Source organism: Eleutherodactylus coqui, chromosome 2 (assembly GCF_035609145.1).
Source record: "Eleutherodactylus coqui strain aEleCoq1 chromosome 2, aEleCoq1.hap1, whole genome shotgun sequence".
Taxonomy (NCBI): Eukaryota; Metazoa; Chordata; class Amphibia; order Anura; family Eleutherodactylidae; genus Eleutherodactylus; species Eleutherodactylus coqui.
In genome coordinates, this window is record NC_089838.1 from 254188535 (window position 1) to 254209023 (window position 20489).

Here is a 20489-nt window from a genome sequence, read left to right on the forward strand (position 1 = left end):
CTTACTTTTTCAGGCTTTAAACCGGCTGATTTACTAATGCTAGTTTTAATATTGCAGCTACAAAGAAGATGATGACTTTGAAACAGATTCTGACGATCTGATCGAAATGGCAGGAGAAGAAGCAGAGGAGCAAGAAGAAAGTCACGAGACTATTGAGAAAGTGTTGGAATCCAGGACTGGAAAGAAAGGAGGTATGTCTAGTATCTTAAAGACATAGCTAGGAAGAGCTCTGCTGTGATCTACATGTACTGGTCTGTTAGTCTGGAGCAGTAAGACACTTCAACATCTGATTTCAGCTACTGGAGCCCCTACAACTGTGTATACTGTCGAAGCAAATGGGGACCCCTGTGCTGACTTCAATTGTGAAACTGACGAAGGAGAACAACAGTTTCTTATTAAATGGAAAGGGTGGTCTTACATCCATAGCACTTGGGAGAGTGAAGAATCATTACAGCAACAAAAGGTCAAAGGCCTAAAGAAGCTGGAGAACTTCAAGAAGAAAGACGATGAAATCAAACAATGGTACAGTTGGATAATTCTTTTATAATGCTTGGAAATCTTGGACTAAACTTCTTGCCTATATTATTAATGATGACCTTATTGGTTTCTTTATTAAAGAGGTTGTCCTACTTCTAACTGTTTTGCTGCAGGAAGCAGATGGCTCCGTACACTGCGCAGTGGCCCAGGTTGGTACTGCAGGCTGAGTCCCAATCACTTTTATAGGACTCAGCCTGCAGTATCAGCCCGGTCCACTACACAGTGTACGGAGCCGTCTGCTTCCTGTAACAAAACAGCTAGAAGTGCGACAACCCCTTTAAGGGACACAGAACCTGGCAGAGTCTATACCATCTTCTATAAACTCAATAAGAATTAATGTTCTTTAATTCTTGAGTCTAACTTTTCCACTTCCTTCATAGAGGAGGGGGGAAATAAAAGACTGTTCTAGACCCTATCAAGTGTCCATGTCCCCTCTTGAATTGAACTTAAAAAACGGTTATTTATTGCGAGTATAAAAGAGAATTTAGGTTGAATTCTTTGCATTTATTATGGGACAGTGCACGTCCGCATTTTATAACCATGTCATATTTAGAGCCAAAAGGTGCTTTTAGACAGAACGATTATCATTGAAAGAGCAAAAGCGAACAATATTCGTTCTGCCTAAGCACGAGTGAATGACGAACGAGAATCATTCGCTTTTCGCTCGTCATTCATGTTATGCAGGCCTTGGCTCGTTCACTTATCGTTCAGTTTAAACGGCACTCATTCAATCGGTCTCATTCAATTACACAGGGAATGTAAAAGACTGAACATTGCTCATTTGAATGAGCCAATAATGTATCTGCCTGTCTACAAAAGGCAGAACGAGAGCGAACGAGCTAGGGATGATAGCACTCGTTCGTTCAAACAACAATCGGCTCATCTAAAAGCAGCCAAACGTCTGTACTGATTAATAGCTTAATACATTTTTCTATAACGGAGCGACACCAGTTCCAAATCTAATGCATATATGTAGATTGTAGATGTCTGCAGCCACCACTAGATAGAGTTCAGTAGGCTACCTAGCTCCACCTAGTGGTGACTGCAGGCAACAAGATCAGGGCCCATACCTTGTTATGGGCAAGGAGCCCATATATGTATAACCATGTTACCAATTAGGGCATGCTAACAATTGCGTCTGTAGTGTTAAATATACAAGTATATAGATACACGTCAGTATATTACAGCTATAAAATTAAAAATCTCCCTATGAAAGAAAAGTTAATTTAAAAAAAGATATATGATTTTGAAAGTGTGTAAAAAAGAATAACCCGCCATCGCAATTTTTCTACAAAAAGTAACATAGCTCTGTCCTTACTGCTGCGGCCCGGGTTGGTATTGCAGCTTCCATTGCATTCCATGAGTGCTGTGCTTGCTTTACCAAACCAGTCCGCTGCATTGGGAGCAGAGCTGTCTGCTTCCAGCTCTGAATGTGGGCCCGGTATCGGCCGATCAGTGGGGATCCCAAGTGGTCAACTATTAATGACCTATCCATAGTAAAGTCTTGGGAAACCCCATTTAATGTAGAGAAAAATATGTAAAGTACAACTGGTTTCACATAAAAACAAAGAGCCCCTTACAATTTCGTCAAAGAAAAAATTAAAGCTATGATCACTGAAAAAGTAAAAATAAAGCAATTTTTCTCATCAAAATTGACCCAGTCCTCGGGGGGGTTTTACAAATGTTTATATATCTTTTATTGTTAGGATATCAAAGATTTCTCCTGAAGATCTCGAGTATTATAATTGCCAGCAGGAGCTGGCACTGGAACTCAACAAGCAGTACCAGATAGTGGAGAGGGTTATAGGTAAGTGTATTGTAGACTGTACATGCTGTCTGTACACCATTGGACCGAACATATTCCCATCAGAACTACTAGAATAACTCTCCGCTTCTGTCATAGTACAATAAAGTCATAACAACGACTTTCCTGAAATAATTACTACAATATCGTGTCTGCAGACTTAAAGCATTGATAAGTAATGATCTATATATTACTTTACAGCCATGAAGACTGGGAAATCTGGCTCCGGACACTCTGACTTTCCAGGTAATGCAGTATTTCAATCAGAGTGAAGGTGCTTTTAGATGGAACAATTCATTCAAATGAGCGAAAGTGAATGGTAATCATTTGGTCTGAACGCGAGCCAACGGCAAACGAGAATCGTTCACTTGTCCCATTTGATGTAGCCATAAAAATCATTGGCACGCTTATACATAACATTTTTGGAAATTGGATACCACATTATGGAGTGCTTTTTCTCCTTTTGCCCCTGACAAAATGTTAAAAAAATTCAAATAACACCTGCGGGGGCAAAACATTCACTGGACCCCTCAAAGAATTCCCTGTGGGGTCTAGTTTCCAAGATGGGGTCAGTTCTTGGGGGTTTCATATGTACCGATGCCTCAGGGGCTGCAAATTTATTCCAGCAAAATCAGCATTCTAGAAGCCAGATAGCGCTCCTTCCCTTCTGCACCCATCCTGTGCCCAAACAGCAGTTTACATCCATTTATGGGGTATTCCTAAAGACTGCAGAACCTGGGGAATAAATTCTGAGCTTTGCTTCTCTGCTGACTGCTGCTGTGTTTTAGAAAACTAGTTCTAGTTTCACTTGCACTTATCTTTATTTACTGTGAAACATCTAAAGGGTTAATAAACTTCTTAAATACCATTTTGAATACTTTGAGGGGGGCAGTTTTTAAACTGTGGTGATTCATGACAGTTTTCCGATGTTTAGGCTCTTAAAATCCATGTCAGAACTGAACTGGTCCCTGAAAAAAAGCGGCTTTTGAAATTTTGCTAGTAAATGTGAATACTTACTGCAAAACTAATATACTTTGCAGAGTCCTAAAAAAAATAAAATAACACCTAATAATTAACATTTACCATAAACCTGCTTTATATTACAAACACTTTTTAACTATTTTTTGGTGTTTGACTATCTGGCTTACAAGGAGAAAAACTCAGTGTGAAAATTGCACACTTGTCAAAATTTGCAGTATTTTTTTTTTATTAATAAAGACAAAATTTATTTATAAAACTGTACCACTAAAATATGCCACAAAAATATTCTCCGAATCACATTGATAAGTAAAAGAATTCAAAATTTACTACCATACAAATAATGCTTCATCCTTAAGGCCAAAATAGGTCATGTTCAATAGACTGCAGGATGTTCTCCCCGCTGTATGTTTATACTAGCCGGGAGGAGAACAATCCAATATGGTGGCAGCCATGAGGAGAACCATGCAATGTGCTGGCAATTAATTACACAGCTTAGGAGTGTGTTTAAACACAGGCTGAGCTCCGCAAACAACTCCTAGAGGTCCTTTTACATGCAAATGAAGATGATAAAGTGTTAATGGGCATTAACAATTTATGCAAATAGATCGGTATCGGCCTATTTACACTGAAAGATGATCCCTCAAAAATTGCTCAAAGGACAGTTTTGAGCGATCACCTTTGCATAAACTTTTAAGTAGCTAATTAGCTACTTAAGAGTTAAATGCAGGCGGAGCAGGATACCGCTGACAGCAATGAGAACAGCAGCTGCTTTGTATATGCAAACAGCTGTTTTGTTCTCGGAGCTGTCAGCTGGTATCCCGCTGCGCTGATAGCGCTGAGAACAGCAGGAGCTGCTTTGTTCTCTGAGCCATCCCTGAGAGCTCCGTGCGGGATACCAGTTGAAAGAATACTATCAGCTGGCATCCCTCTGAGAACTCAGCGCGTGGCGCTGATAAGGCTCATTGCTGACTTTTAGTTTGCTAAAAGTCAACGATAAATGAACAGTGCACGATGGCTGATCGTTTAGACACGATTATCACTCAAAAGATATCTTTTGATCGAATTTTGAACGCTAATCGTTGTGTTTAAATGGGCCTTTAATCTTTCAGTCATTCTAAAGATTATATTTGCGTGTAAAAGGGCCTTTAAGGTTTGATTTGGGGTTTGACTGTACCTGTATTCTGTATTTCTTGTTATGCTTCTGACTTGATTTGGCTTAGATTTTCCAAGTACTTTTTTGCGTGCTTCTTATGAAATAGATGGAGGGATTTACCCTTTTTATAACAATTTGAAGCTCAGGCCTCTTTTACACTACCAGTATTTATTTCTGTTGTTTGGCTCTGTTATAAGAGCTGACGGACCTCATTAACTATAATGGGATCTGTTAAGCTTCCATAATAATGTCAGCCTTCATTTTCCCAGACGAAAAAGCATGCTGTACTGCTTTGACCGGGATCGTGTGTCGGAGGTTCAGAAGGGAGCCTCCGACTTACATCTGAATGTGACCGACTTCTATTGATTCTACTTTCCTTTACAATTTTAGTTGGATGATTTTCTTTGAAAATAACACTTGTAACCTAGCTGAATGATATGTTCTGTTGTAAGCCGCTAGTGTAGCTTGTAGGCTAAACACTATGGTCATTTGTATTCCAGTCCACAGTAGGAAGAACTCCTCTTCCAATGAGCCGGAGTACCTGTGTAAGTGGATGGGTCTCCCGTATGCTGATTGCAGCTGGGAGGATGGAGCTCTCATAGGGAAGAAATTTCAGCACTGCATTGATGGCTTCAACAGCCGGAATAGCTCAAAAACAACCCCCGTGAAAGACTGCAAGGTGCGTAGAAGAGCCTCTACTGGTTACAACTGTGTGAAATCATTGTAAACATTCCCTCCTATCTCCTACTACTTTAATGAGAACATTACATTGATTGAATGTGAGAGTGATAATTCTGCTCCGCACGCAGATCCTGAGACAGAGACCCCGGTTTGTAACATTGAAGAAGCAGCCGCCTTATCTCGGGGGTGAGAGCCTGGAACTCCGTGACTACCAACTGGAGGGCCTCAACTGGCTCGCACATTCTTGGTGCAAGTGGGTATCACTCTTCCACTTTTTGAAAATGTGTTGTTTATGTGAAGGGCCTTGTTCACACAGCGCAGTTTTACACGTAAACTAGGATTGTATCTAACAATGGACAATCTAAGCCTTTCATGGATACTTCTCGTCTGTTTAGAGTTCTCTTTGTTTCCAGGGAAGGCATGCCGGCTGCATTGTGTGAGCAAAACCTTCTGACGCCTCGTTGGAATTTACTATTTTTTGTGAATGTTTCTCTAAATTTTAGATGTGGCCTTAAATGTCTTTATTAACGCATTACCTGAAAGTAAATGCATTTTGTTCTTTTTGTGGCAACAGGAATAACAGTGTGATCCTAGCGGATGAGATGGGCCTGGGAAAAACCATTCAGACAATATCCTTCCTTTCCTACCTGTTCCACCAGCATCTGCTTTATGGCCCATTTCTCATAGTGGTGCCCTTGTCTACTCTAACATCCTGGCAAAGAGAGTTTGAGGCGTGGGCTCCGGAAATAAATGTGGTGGTTTACATAGGAGATGTTGGGAGCAGAAATACAGTAAGTAATCAACTGCACCATGAGAATAGATCTGTCTCTATTAAAGCCATTCTTATGTCTTTGTCATTTAGTTTCGTAGACCAGTTTTCACTTTTTTATTTTCCTTCCTATAGATAAGGGAGTATGAGTGGGTTCATCAACAGAGCAAGAAGATGAAATTTAACGCACTGCTAACAACATATGAAATCTTACTGAAGGATAAGGTAAGCAGTACTGGAATTTATAACAATCATGTTTATGTGTTCACACTGCTGTCATGGCTTCTGATTTGACAGATCAGATCTTCCATGATGTATTTGATGGGTCCATTATGACCTACTCGAGCGAGTAGTGCCTTAGCCGAGTATCTGCCCGCTCGTCTCTAAAGATTCGGGGATCGGCGCGGGAGAGAGCGGGAAGGAACGGAGGGGAGATCTCTCTCTCCCCCCGCTCCCTACCGCAACTCACCTGTAACCCGCACCGGCCCCCGAATCTTTAGAGACGATCGGGGAGATACTCGGCTAAGGCACTACTCGCTCAAGTAATGTGCCTTAGCGAGTATACTCGCTCATCTCTAGTCAGGAGTACTGTTTTGCTAATGGGAGATGGTATTGGTATTATGCCTCTGCAGCACCACCTATTGGAAGGTAGTGTCCCTATAAGTCAATATGCGATTTTTGTAACAGGCCTTTCAACATGACTAAGGATTTAAGCCAAACCAGAAGAAAAAAAAATCCTCGTATTGAACAGACTCTGGTTTGGATTATATCCTTGGTCATGTTGCAAGGAATTGACTTATATGAAAGCTGCATTCCAATAGGTGGCACTGCGGAGTCCTAATGCCATCTTCTATTGACTTATAATGGTTTTCAGGGGTCTTTGTTTTTATATTTTACTATAGATAAAAGTGCATCGTGCTATGCTCTTTCAGCTGTCAACAGAGCCTGATGCAACCTGTCATATAATTAATATTTTATTTCTCTAAAGGCTGTTCTGAGCAGTATTAATTGGACTTTTCTTGGAGTCGATGAAGCTCATCGGTTGAAGAATGATGACTCCTTATTGTACAAGACCCTCATAGACTTCAAGTCCAACCATAGATTGCTGATTACTGGAACTCCTCTCCAAAATTCTTTGAAGGAACTCTGGTCTCTGCTGCACTTTATAATGCCAGAAAAGTAAGAACCGAATCTTATCAAATAGCCTTCCCCTTCAGGATCCCTACAATGTCAATTTATATTGGTATTCTCTAAACTGTGAACATTTTCTTTGTTTCATTATGCGGTCCTCGAACACTTTTAGATGCTGTTGTGGTACATTAAAGAATTCCTCTTTATTTCCAGGTTTGAATATTGGGAGGACTTTGAGGAGGAACACGGAAAAGGAAGAGATAATGGCTATCAGAGTCTCCACAAAGTTCTTGAGCCATTCTTGCTGCGAAGAGTTAAGAAAGATGTAGAAAAGTCTCTTCCAGCTAAAGTAGAGCAGATCCTCCGGGTAGACATGTGTGCTCTACAGAAGCAGTATTACAAGTGAGTCTTCTGCCCTATGCAATTTCACCATAGATCAGTCATGGCATTGTGCCATCTGTTTCCTGCTCATGGCAGCTTTTGCTTTTCATGTTTTCATTAAGGTGGATCTTAACAAGAAATTACAAGGCTTTGTCCAAGGGAACAAGAGGTAGCACATCTGGCTTCCTTAACATTGTAATGGAGCTAAAAAAATGCTGCAATCACTGCTTCCTTATCAAATTCCCAGAAGATACGGAGAAGGAAACCAGGCTTGAAGGTCTGCAGGTCAGTAAATTAGGATTTGTAGTTTAAGTGTCTTAAGGGCTAAGCACACTGCCTTATGTTGCCTCTGTTTTACATACGGACTTCGGAAGTATGTTCTGGCCTGACCACAGGACTCCTGATCTGAACTCCAACCATCATATAGTTGTATGATGCTTGGAGTTTGGGTCAGAAGGCCAGAACACGTTTCCAAAGTCAATTTGTAAAACAGAGGCAACGTAAAGCAGTGTAGTTAGCCCCCTTATACTTACAGAAGTGCCTCCGCTTTGTGAGCTAGTTGTGAATACAGCGCCCTGCCACTATAGCAAAGTTGACTTGACCTCTTCACATGTCACAGGTTCTGCCCATGTCAGTCTCTGATAGAACTGAATGGGTTCTTTGATGACTAAGGTTTCTTATGTCCATGTGATTGCTCTAAAGCAAATCTCTGAACCGCTGTTTCCAGCTCATAGCAGCAGCTCAAACAAAATGTAATAATGTGTGGAAAATATAAAAAAAGAAATTTGCAATTAGAAAATAAACAGATTACAAATAAACATGTTTCAGTTTATAGTCTTAATTAGTAAAAAAATATTAGTTAATACAATTCTTTTAAGTGGGTCAGTTTAGTATTTCATGACATCTCTAAAAGTAATCTCTGGAAAAAAAACTACACAGATAGTCTTAGACCCATAGAAAATTTCGAAATCACAAATTCAAAAATTTAATTTCATGTCCGTGTCATTGGAAGACAAAGCAAGACCTTGGGTATAGCTCCTGCCACTAGGAGGCGAACACTAAGCAAGGAGTTAGTCCCTCCTACCAGCTATGCCCCTCTTGCGGGCACTGAGCTAAGTAAATTTTAGTTTAGTGTCCGTAGGAGACAGACCTCCTTCGCAGCAGGTCTTTTCTGCTTTTATTATATTAACTTTTTTCCCTTTAGTTGGGAATCCGGCATCTGCTAACTTCCCCCGATTACCCCCAAAATGAGGAGGGCGAACAGTGCTGCATCAGACACGCTGTTTTCCCCCTCCTCCAAGAAGGCAAAGTGGAACAGAGTGGCACTAACCACTCTGATTCCCACTAGCCATGGGGTCACCTGAGATTCCTGTATGCCCCCCCCCCCCCCCCATATCCAGCGACCTCTCATGATTAAGTGACAGTTGTTGAAGTGGTAACCCTGCTGGTGCCCTGCGGAGCCGTAGCAAAGAGGATAAAGATAAGGTGAGTAAAAGGGATTAGGTAAGTATGGCACTATCGCCCCTCACTTTCCACACTCTCATCGCCTTCCTCTCCTCTTAACCCCCCATTGGCTATATTTTTCTTCCCCAGTCAAGTAGTTGCGTTGCCCCCACCCCTCCTTTCATGGCTTCCCTCATCTGTTATCGCCCTCCGCCATGTCCGTTGGCCCCCTGCCACCTCTGGCAGTCTTGGGCCTGCCCTCATAACAGCTCTGTCGCTGGTTGCAAACGCCATTTCCCTTGCCCCTATATGGAGCAGGTCTGGATGGCAGACTGCCCTCCGCTTTCAAGCTGTGTTTCGTATGTTAATGCTGCTCCGCAATAGTACCCGTGTTTTCCCGTAAAAAAGACCCTGTCTTATATAAATTTTTGCCCCAAAAGAGACACAGGGCCTTATTTTCAGGGGCTGTGTTATACTCACTTAGCAGGCGCCGTTTGAGACCCTCTCGCTGGGCTGCAGCACTGTGGCAGGCTTCCGTGTAGCCCTCAATGCCAGCAGAGCATCTCTTGCTGGTGAAGGGGCTTGAATACCCCACCTCTAGCAAGCTATTGCTCTGATAGGTTCAAAGCACTGTATCAGCCAATCAAAGCCAGCGCTTGATGAACCAATCACAGCCATTCAGTGATGTCATTCAATGAATGGCTGTGATTGGTTCATCGAGCGCCGGCTCGATGAACTGGTATTGCAAGGTCTTGCTTTGTCGCCTAATGAATGTGACGAGAAAGGGATTTTACAGTAAGTAACAAAAATTCAGGTTTTTACATCTCGATAAACACTAAGAAACTATCTTTTAGAGCATTGAACCATGTGAATTGCTTTCTAGAAGTCTTTTGACCACATTATCTGATAATGATATTTTGTTCTTGCAGTCCTTGATAAGGAGCAGTGGGAAACTCATACTTCTAGACAAACTGCTGACCCGACTGCATGAAAGAGGTAATAGAGTGCTCATCTTCTCTCAGATGGTGCGCATGTTGGACATCCTGGCCGAATACCTCACCATAAAGCACTACCCTTTTCAGGTACTACAACGGGGAGAATGGTTTTAAATACGTGTAACATTTGTAAGGAGTGTCTGCTGTACTTAAAGGGGTGGTCCGGTTACTTGACAAATCCTTTTCAATAGGAACCCCCCTTCCCCCCGTATGAAAATAATTAGCAGAGCTATATGTACCCGTCTTCAGCCGCCCGTATCCAGCTCTGCAGTCCTGGTGATTGCTGTGTCAGATGATGTCATAGGAAATCAGGTGACCGCTGCAGCCAGTGAGACACCACAGCGTCACCGTTCATTCTCCTGGCATCGGCACTCACATTTTGAGCACCATGATGCCAGGGTTTAAGAACATGACATTGCAGACTCTCATATGTCACAGCAACCACTGAGACCGCAGTGGACATGCAGCACTGGATCCCGGTGAGCGCAGAGTGTTAAGTATAGCTCTGTTTATTATTTTCATACAGGAGGTTGAAAATGGGTTGTCCAGTAACCAGACAACCCCTTTAACTATTATGTAAATGTACATGAAGTACTGGGTTGTGTCTCTTAAAAAATAATGGCTTTAAAAGTGAGAAACAATAGGTACATTTGATAAATGGTCACTGCACGCACTTAAGGCCCATTTAGACGGGACAAATGTCGAGCAAACGATGCCCGACACTCGTCCCCGCATACGCTTACTCTCGTGCTGCTGCACAGGAGCTAGTATCGCTGGCTCATAGCAGCGCGGCTGCAGGAGATTTCACTCCTCTTGCTCCCCCACCCTTCTCCATTGACTTAACATAGCGGCCGTTCAATACTGAACGGCTGCTATTTACACTGAACGCTCATCGTTCAACTCATTGTCCATCCTTTATGCTGCATAAACGATGGACGATGAGCTGAATGATGATTGTTCAGTGTAAATAGCAGCCGTTCAGTACTGAACAGCCGCTATGTTAAGTCAAGTTATATCAAAGTTCAGGTACAGTTTATGTGTTATGGAAACCCTTTCCCCACTGAAAATTAGGCTACAAGGTTAGAACCCCTGATATCCCACTCATTATCCCAACATCTTCTAAAACCAGTCTTTATTACTTAGAAGTGTGGCTGTACCTTTAAAGCTAGAAGGCTGAAAACATGAACAAATTGCTACAGGATGTAGGCTGGATCTCATTTGACAATACTAAATTATATTGGAACTTTTTCTGAAACTTCATTATTTACTTCCGGAGGATAAATTGTGTCCTGTCATGTGATAGACGTACGGGGGCCTGGCAGCTTACACTAGTTATCAGAGCTGGTCACCTGTTGGACTTTTATCCACTGGAAGTAACCATGAATATTTCTGTTCAATGACAGCAAGCAGAGATGAAAACTATGAGGCATAGAAATAGAATGTATTTTGAAAAATTGTATAGAATGGGATATGGATCTGACACGGAATTGGTGCAGATTTTGCGTCAAACCTGGAGACCGTCTGCAATGAGATCTTACCCTTATTCTACTTATGGCAGATAGTATGATTTAGACATGAAAAGTCCAGCCTGTCTGACCTGCCGTAAGCAGTCAGGGTTTATTTCTGATCTTCTGGCAGCGTTAGACAAGGTGATTAGAAAAAAACGGACTTCTCAATAAATGTTAGACGTTCAGCTATAAAAGTAAGGCAGCTGAAGGGTTAAAAGAGCTGGTTGCCCAACCGCCTGTAAAGCGATCTGTGGTCACAGGGTGTCACTCCGCATGGAGGTTATTTTTAAGCCTGGAGTATTAAGGCTATGATATGCATGTGTCGCTCCGCTCCTGTCATCCTCTCAATCAGATTCTTGTTTCTTTGCAGAGACTGGATGGCTCGATCAAGGGAGAGCTTCGTAAGCAAGCGCTGGACCACTTTAATGCCGAGGGCTCCGAGGTTAGAGAGTGCTTTGTGTTGTCTCAGGTCTTAAGGATTTCTGTGCGGGATACACGGCTTTATCATAGAATTGTTGGCTAATTGCTGCAGCAGAGAAAAGATGCCTAACAGTGAAAACCCACAATAACGCTATGTCTCTCTCATATCTAGGATTTTTGTTTCTTGCTATCTACACGTGCGGGCGGACTTGGAATAAATTTGGCTTCTGCTGACACTGTAGTTATCTTCGACTCGGACTGGAATCCTCAAAATGACTTGCAGGCGCAGGCCAGAGCTCACAGGATTGGTCAAAAGAAACAGGTAGCAACCTGCCACATTCTGCAGAAGTAGTAAAGAGAATGAGACATTTCATGACTTGTTATAGAAACTAAAGAAATAACCATAGTGCAAACCTGGACAGACAGCAATAAACATAGACGAAAAGGATTAAAACATATAGATTTATACTCCAGGAAAGAATGCTGTCTTACTGCTGTGAATGATTTGTCCACTAGAGGGCACTGGTTAGCTATTTGGATGTGATGAAGGGTACGCTGCTTGCTAATTATCATAGTATGGTGGCCAGATATACATTGGCTAAACCTTCCAATTTCAGCAGGACTGGCCAATCTTTTAATTATATGCAGGCCAGATTAAGGGTATATAAGATATTTATTGGGCCCCTTGATTAAACAAGACCAGGCTAAGATAAAGATGCATTTTAAGCTATTTGGTTAACAATTTACTGTATAGCTTGAAACACATAAGAGACTCACGGTCACTGATCACATAACCATATGAACGCAGCGGAAGTCCCTTTTTAAATGGGGTTTCTCCACAACTTATAAAATTTCTTCACAGCTTCTCTGTCCTTCCTGCTTGCTGCTAACTAGGACATGTGACTGCTGCGGCCAATCACTGGCTCTAAAAGGTCACTATTGTGGCTAGTGATTGGCTGCAGCAGTCATCTGTCCTAGTCAGCAGCAAGCAGGAAGAACAAAGTGGTTGTGGAGCAATTTTAAGTTTTGGGAAAACCCCTTTAAAAACCGGATCTAAAGCTTTGTTTTATGCGGCCATAATGCATACATTTTATAAGGTCTATATTTCTTTGTAACTCTCGGACATATCAGTTCTAATCTGTAGTCATCTATGTTTAATTCGGAAGAACCATTTAAAGTAATCTAGCCTTAAAATGTCTCTGTATTATGGCCTGTTGGACTCATTTTTGTATATGTGGTAGGTATACAAGAGTATTCCCCAATGTATACAGCGCCTCTGACGTGTCGGTAGGCTCCCGTGCACCCAGTATTATACTGGGCCTGTATGGGGCAAACGTTTTTTTCTACATTAAAGGAAAGCATTGTCTACTACACTTTCCTATTCAGAGACCCTAACACAAACTATTTTTGTGTGTGTGTGTTTTACAATGGATGGCGTATCCCACTATATGACTATGGAGTGAAATACCTTGCAGCCGTCTATTTAAGGTATAGGTCAGGAGATCTTCTGCCATATAACCCCAAAAGGAGATGTGAACAGAGAATACATACAGAATACATAACTACTACACCTGTTGGCTTACAGTGATGTTACATCTCTCTTTTACTTTCTTCTCCAACCAGCCCAGACCAGTTGATAATTTGCTTCCCAGAAATCTTTGTCCCACCCCACTTCTGCTGCTCTCCCTATCCTTTAAAACTGCTGTTACCACCAATATAGTGCCTGATGCTGCCCCATCTGTCCCCATTATTGTACCTACAGAGCAGCCCAATTCTCCTAATACTATACTTCACATATAATAGTATCTGAAGGTGTGGATGAAGATTAACATAAAGGGATTAACTACAAAATACATAGTATGTTAGGCTGAAGGGAGACAATGTCCATCTAGTTCGGTCTGTTTCCACTCCCCCCCCCTTGTTGATCCAGAGGAAGACAAAGAAAACCCAATGAGGCAGAAGCCAATTAGCCCATTTGAGCAAACAAATTTCTTCCCGACTTCATAACAGCAGTGAGAATAATCCCTGGATCAACGTTTGAAAGTTCCTACCTGACTCCAAGACCCGGAGCAACAACCCCACTGGTTATTTAATGTCTATATCCTGTAATAATATAGCGCTCTAGAAAGACATCTAGTTCCCTCTTAAACTCCTCTATGGATTTCGCCATCACCACGTCCTCAGGCAGAGAGTTCCACTGTCTCACTGCTCTTACAGTAAAGAACCCCCTTCTATGTTGGTGATGAAACCTTCGTTCCGCTAAACGTAGAGGATCCCCTTTTGGGCAAACCAAACGGCAAAACGTAGACCCTGATCTGTCCCCAAAATTAATCCGAATCCCAAAATTCATTCAGTGCTCTGACCAATTTTCTAAATAAATGTTCTCTTCAGACCAGACATCTAAACAAATTTGGACTCCAGATTGGAAAAAAAAAGTAGACCCCAGAACTCTATTTACACCTCACATTCTACATACAGACTACACTCCATAAGATTTAGATACACACACTATACCAGTATCCAACAGCTCCCCATGTGCATCTAGTGTACCCTCACACTACTAACCGTACAGCCAGCTCCTCATGCCACCCTCTGTCCAAACCACCAGCTCCGCATGCCACCCTTTCTCTCACATACTGCCCCACACATCCACCACTCTCTCACATACTGATGTCCGCAGCCCCCTCTCGCTCACATACTACCTTTCCATGATCCCTGTCTCTCACATACTCCTCCATCTCTTCTCAGTCCCCTCATTTCCTTCTAGTTAGCAGCAGCTAGGGTATGCCCCTCTCCTTCTCCTCAACTCTTACAATCCTCCTCTTGAATGCCACAGGACTTTTAACATGATATAACCAGAATTCCTGTACTACTCTTCTAGATACGATTTGCTGCTGTTTTGATGAAGTTGTTACCTGCACTGAGCAGGGGGTTGGACCCGATGACCAACCATTTTCAGGCTTCAAAGTATTTGGGTTCAGTTCTTGACACATGTTTGTGTGACAATAAGTTGATGTAAACAGCAGCACAGAACCAAACAATATACTTGCCAATTGCAACTTGGTGCCCGCAGGGCAAAAAAACCCTGTTCCTGTGGCCTTATCTACTTACAACAGTTTACAATGGCCAGTAATCCACTCAGGATCTACTGGATCACAATAAAGGGATCACATACTGGGGCCCAAAAAAATGAATAGTAAGTGGCGTATGACTAATATCCTTGTAGATGCAATGGGGAAATGTAGATTGCATCACGAAATCTATGGTTGTCCCAACCTATTTAGAGATATCCCACAGCTGAACCATTCACCTTAATGAGTCCAAACGTGCAAACTGTGGATTTAGTTTCCATTTGTTTTCATCTGTTTTAGAGGATCGAAAAGTATAAACTACACTAAGTGCGACATTTTATTAATGGTTTTACATATTTCATATTGACTTCGCTTTGCCTATAGGGACAAATAACAAGTAATACTTCTTACCCTTTAGGTGAACATTTACCGCCTTGTAACAAAGGGAACAGTAGAAGAAGAAATCATAGAAAGGGCAAAGAAGAAGATGGTTCTTGACCACCTTGTAATCCAGCGTATGGACACCACTGGCCGGACTGTGCTGGAAAACAACTCTGGAAGCTCAAAGTAAGCGCACAGCGGCCTTGTCCAACCTGGTCCTAATTCCCTGTGTATGTGTGGTAGCCATTTATGAATTAGCAATTACTGACAGCGGTTCTTTGTTCTAGTTCCAATCCATTTAACAAGGAGGAGTTAGCTGCTATTCTTAAGTTTGGAGCAGCAGACCTCTTTAAGGAACCAGAAGGAGAGGAATCAGAACCCCAGGTTAGAGTTACTTGGTGTTTGTATGCGCCATTACCGAGTCACACTACAGTGTGCTGATAAACGTCATGTCTTATTCTAGTAATCGCTACATTGTATGCCCAGTCAGAATGGCCCAAATGTCATCACTAGTTAATGACATAACTGATGCAGTCGGTGCACAGAGCTCGGAAAGAAAGTATAGCAATCTCTAGCTGGTGCTGATTTCTAGACTATAGCTACCACAAAATCTGTCAGTTCATGTATAATGCTAATGTGAAGTGGGACTTATGTGGATTCTTCTTTTACAATATAGATTTTACTTAGAAGGAACATAAGTGTAAGTGTTCACAATAGTGCACTGCATCTAGTATCTCTGACATAACTTAAGATGAGGCCTCTATAAACGCTCTGATTTTGGTATCTGCAGGACAAAAAAATTAATAGGCCCCCTAATCATCTTCATTCTGTAATAACAAGTGATATTTAGCATTGTAGACACTTCTGTGCATAGGTCAGTCAGTACCAGGAATCCACCCAAGGCCTGTGCTAGTAGATCACTTCTGTCACCCAAACCACCTCTTTACACATCCTCTTATTTTGTCTTCTTCACCCATAGGAAATGGATATCGATGAAATTTTACGACTGGCCGAGACCAGAGAGAACGAGCCTAGCTCTAGCGCAACCGACGAGCTGCTGTCTCAGTTTAAGGTAGGTGGTGCTCCAGTGATCCCAGGATCATTTGTCTACATTACCAAGTCCTTCTATAACAGTACCTAGGGGGCCACTGTGATAAGAACTTGTGATGTAGAAGGTCATCTTCCATCCGGTTTCAGGTGGCTAACTTTGCAACTATGGAAGATGTACAACCTGAGCTTGAAAACAAAGCCCAGAGGGACTGGGACGATATCATTCCAGAGGACCAGAGGAAGAAAGTAGAAGAGGAAGCCCGACAGAAAGAGCTAGAGGAAATTTACATGCTTCCTAGGATTCGGAGCTTAAACAAAAAGGTAGGACTTGGGCTGAAGTCCCTAAACACCATTCAGCAGCAGCGCTCCTGCGTAGTCTTATTTTACTGCTGCATTTACTTACTGTTAGGGCAGATGGATATCATAGATTGGGGTCTGCTACTTAGGATCCCTACTGTTTAGGAGAGCGGGAAATGCTGTTGCAATAATCAAGCATATATTATTTGATCTGCCATTCATTTGAATGGGTACCATGCAACGGCACATTTCTTCTGCAGTGAATTCTATATTTTTAATTGCTGTTTCCTAAGCAGCTTGCCTACTATTTAAGTAATATGCATGTCATAAAAACAGAGACGGTAGCAAAACCAAGTTCACCTCAACTTATTTATAGGCACAGGCAAATGACAGCGAGTCCGATCTGGAATCCAAGCAGAAAGCTCAGCGCTCCTCCGGCTCAGAGAGCGATTCTGATGACTCGGATGACGACAAGAAACCCAAACGCAGAGGGCGTCCCCGCAGTGTCCGAAAGGATACAGTGGAGGGTTTTACAGATGTAGAGATTAGAAGGTATCAGTCGGAAAGCCTTCATTGTATACTTATGCTGAACTGATCCATCTGAAAACATGATATCCAATTCACCTTCTGTTTTTTGATAGATTTATAAAGGCGTACAAAAAGTTTCCAACTCCACTTGAAAGGTACGTTGCTTTCTGCTGTATGTTGCATCTTCAAAACCAGAATGTTATGTCACTTTCTATAGCTCTGAGCGGATATATTTTTGTTCTTCCCTATATAAGACTTGAGTGCATCGCACGTGATGCAGAACTCGTTGAGAAATCAATCGCAGATCTCAAGAGATTGGGAGACCTTTTACACTCAAGTTGTGCCTCGGCCATGCAAGAGTTCGGAGAACAATTGAAGGAGAATCCCACTGATGGTACGTTCCCTAATATAGGAAGGAATGGGCGTACAGTGATCTCGTGCATACAAGTGGTAGTGTCAGCGATGCCTATGATAGCCAATAAAATCACAGCTTTCATTTTGTAACATAAACTGGAAAAATGAAAGCTGATTGGTGTTATAAGCAACACTGATTCACTTTAATAATGTAGTAATACGTACACTCAGTTGCTGCAGTAGAGAAGCATATCTGCCACAGCATGGCTGGAAACTGTCTGACATGTAGCTTTACCAAAAATCACAGTGTTTTTCAACTTGATTGGTCATGTCAGTGTGGTTGTACTGGCAACACCATGATGGCATTAAACTAGCAGCTTTAACACCGAGCCGATTTGTTGTAAAACTGCATGTCAGCGCGATTTTCAGCTGCATGTCGGCCGTACTGAGACCACTATATGTGTCGCTACCATTAGGGCTCATTCACACTTGCACTGTTTAATTCTGTTGTTCATCTTCATCTTAGAAGCTGGACAATGGTAAAACCGGAGGGGCTGGATCTGACAAATGTCAGACCCGAACGACGTTAGACTAAACCCACTGACTATAAGTTTTGTCCAACTGCCGTTATGCACACCAGCATTTACCGGGACGAAATAGCGCTGAGTGCAGAGTTATTTAGTCTTGGATTGTACTGAAAATCTGCAAGAGAGCTCTGATGCAGATGTGAATAAACCTGTAACCCCTTAGTGGCCAAGCTTTTTTGTTTTTTTGTGTTTTTGTTTTTTCCTGCCCTCCTTTTAAAAAAATCGTAACTCCTTTATTTATCCATCGACTACACTGTATGAGGGCTTGTTTTTTGCGGGACGAGTTGTATTTTTCAATGGTGCTATGTAATGTACTGAAAAACGTAAAAAAAATTCTAAGTGACGAAAAATGAGGGAAAAAAAGAAATTCCGCCATCTTTCTGTGCATCTAGTTTCTACAGTGCAGAAACTGCAACAAAAATAATATGCTAACTTTATTTTATGGGTCCGTACGATTACTACGATACCAAACTTAGATGTTTTTTTTTCTTTCTTCGCTGTACTACTTGTATTTTTTTTCAAAGATATTTAATTTTTCTCGATTATTTTCTGCCGCCATCTTCTGAGCACAACAGCTTTTTTATTTTTCCGTCTACATTGTTGTGCGAGGGCTCATTTTCTGTGGGACGTCCGGTAGTTTGTGATGGTAACATTTTGAAATGCATACGACTTTTTGATCGCTTTTTATTGCCTTTTTTCTTGGAGACAAGGTGACCAAAAATACTCATTTCTGGCATTTTTTTTTAGCAGAGCGCATTCACCAGGCGGACTAAATAATGCGTTACTTTGACGCTATAGCAATACATCATTCTGCGATCTGACAGGCAGTCTATCAAGCCAACCCATGGATGTAAAAACACTATAGGGTAGTCACTAAGGGGTTAAAGACTCATCTGCAGCTAACCTACATAGCTGGTCAGAGGATCTCAGAAGTAATATGATTAAGATTCAGTTCTAGCCATGCCTTGTTGTGTTCTAGGTAAAGGTCCTGGCAAAAGAAGGGGTCCAACTATAAAGATTTCTGGTGTCCAAGTGAATGTAAAAGCTATTATTCAACATGAGGAAGACTTTGAAATTCTCAGTAAAGCTGTTCCTAAAGATGCAGAGGAGAAGAAAAAGTGAGTCATGTTTTCCATATGGCTTTTTTGGTTGATTTTACCAGGGTGGGCTTTATGATGATTAGCTGGTGTCAGCATCTGCTTGTGACTGCTAATTGATAAGGCGTATTGGGGAGTATAGAGGACTGAACAGCACTTGCTCATTGACCACTTATAGAAAAAAAAGCAAGAATAGATAGAGATGACCATAAAATCATGAATGTGGCAACAGCAGTAAATGCATTTTTGTCTTGTTTTAACTCTTTCCAATCCACTGTCTGACATCTTCCAACATTCTGATTGAAGCCTGTGCAGTTCCGTTGTCGGAAGACGTCCAGCAGGGTATTCTTACTGTATATTACTGGCCACTCTGTTGTCAGGGCCTCTCCAGCATATCACATACTGCAGTACTGGCTCTAGCCAGCAGACGGCGCCATTGTATACTGGCAGAAAGAGAAAGCCCCCTAGAAAACCCTGAATCCAAAATTGGATTGCAAAGGGTTAACGTTTTTCAATAGTGTGTGCCTATAACATGTTTCTAGCGCTGTTTTCATGCCTTTCCTCTTTTTTTTTTTTTTTAAATCTCAGGTTCCTATTATCTAGTCGGGTTAAAGCTGCCCATTTCGATGTGGATTGGGGTGTAGAAGATGACTCTCATTTGCTCTTGGGGATTGTTGAACATGGGTATGGAAACTGGGAGCTGATTAAAAGTGATCCAGAATTGAAGTTGACGGATAAGGTAACAGTTAATGACCATTTTTAGTTTTTGTTACAAAGTAGTGCTAGAATTAGAAATAATTCCGTTAATGGGGCAATTTACCTATGACCATTAAAGGGGTTTTCCAGGAAATTGTTACTGATGACATGTCCTCAGGATAGATCCACAGCACCCACCAACTAAACCAGCAGTCCAATGCCTGCACGCCAGCAAGAAGGGATCCGACCAAGACCAAGAGCACAATCACAGCGAGAGAAGTATCTGGCAGCAAAAGTTTGTGCAAATTTTCTGTTCCAACAGGGATATTTTTTATTATCTTCACAGCATACAAAGACAGCAGCAACGTTTCGACTCTACTGATAGTCTTTGTCAAGCAGAAAATTTTTCACCAACTGTTGCTGACGGAGACTTCTCTCGCTGTGAATGTCCTCAGGATAGGTCATCATTGGCTGGGTCCACCGTTCATTGATGACCTATCCTGAGGATAGGTCATAGAAGCTTGATTGCAAAATATGCAAACTTTTCTGCACTATTAAATAGACATGCATAGAGTATATGATATGCAAATCAGGAATAAAATAAATAATGCGACCGTGGCTTTCA

General features: G+C 41.8%; 1 protein-coding gene across 4 annotated transcripts in view; it reads left to right on the forward strand.

The window, feature by feature from the left end:
• The window catches only part of CHD2 (chromodomain helicase DNA binding protein 2), an 81041-nt gene that overhangs the window by 38208 nt on the left and 22344 nt on the right, over window positions 1-20489 (forward strand). For 3 of the 4 annotated variants that reach the window (XM_066592828.1, XM_066592830.1, XM_066592829.1), the window contains exons 7-29: window positions 58-191; window positions 297-522; window positions 2244-2344; window positions 2543-2587; window positions 4976-5154; window positions 5285-5409; window positions 5731-5947; window positions 6061-6150; window positions 6914-7104; window positions 7270-7458; window positions 7560-7722; window positions 9810-9962; window positions 11754-11825; window positions 11976-12125; window positions 15293-15441; window positions 15543-15639; window positions 16235-16327; window positions 16453-16626; window positions 16979-17154; window positions 17244-17285; window positions 17385-17524; window positions 19051-19189; window positions 19757-19907. In XM_066592828.1, coding sequence (XP_066448925.1) covers window positions 58-191; window positions 297-522; window positions 2244-2344; window positions 2543-2587; window positions 4976-5154; window positions 5285-5409; window positions 5731-5947; window positions 6061-6150; window positions 6914-7104; window positions 7270-7458; window positions 7560-7722; window positions 9810-9962; window positions 11754-11825; window positions 11976-12125; window positions 15293-15441; window positions 15543-15639; window positions 16235-16327; window positions 16453-16626; window positions 16979-17154; window positions 17244-17285; window positions 17385-17524; window positions 19051-19189; window positions 19757-19907 — 3196 coding nt within the window. Of the gene's footprint in view, window positions 1-57; window positions 192-296; window positions 523-2243; window positions 2345-2542; window positions 2588-4975; window positions 5155-5284; window positions 5410-5730; window positions 5948-6060; window positions 6151-6913; window positions 7105-7269; window positions 7459-7559; window positions 7723-9809; window positions 9963-11753; window positions 11826-11975; window positions 12126-15292; window positions 15442-15542; window positions 15640-16234; window positions 16328-16452; window positions 16627-16978; window positions 17155-17243; window positions 17286-17384; window positions 17525-19050; window positions 19190-19756; window positions 19908-20489 lie in introns of those variants that run through there. The other variant, XR_010790396.1, reaches the window with a different exon arrangement.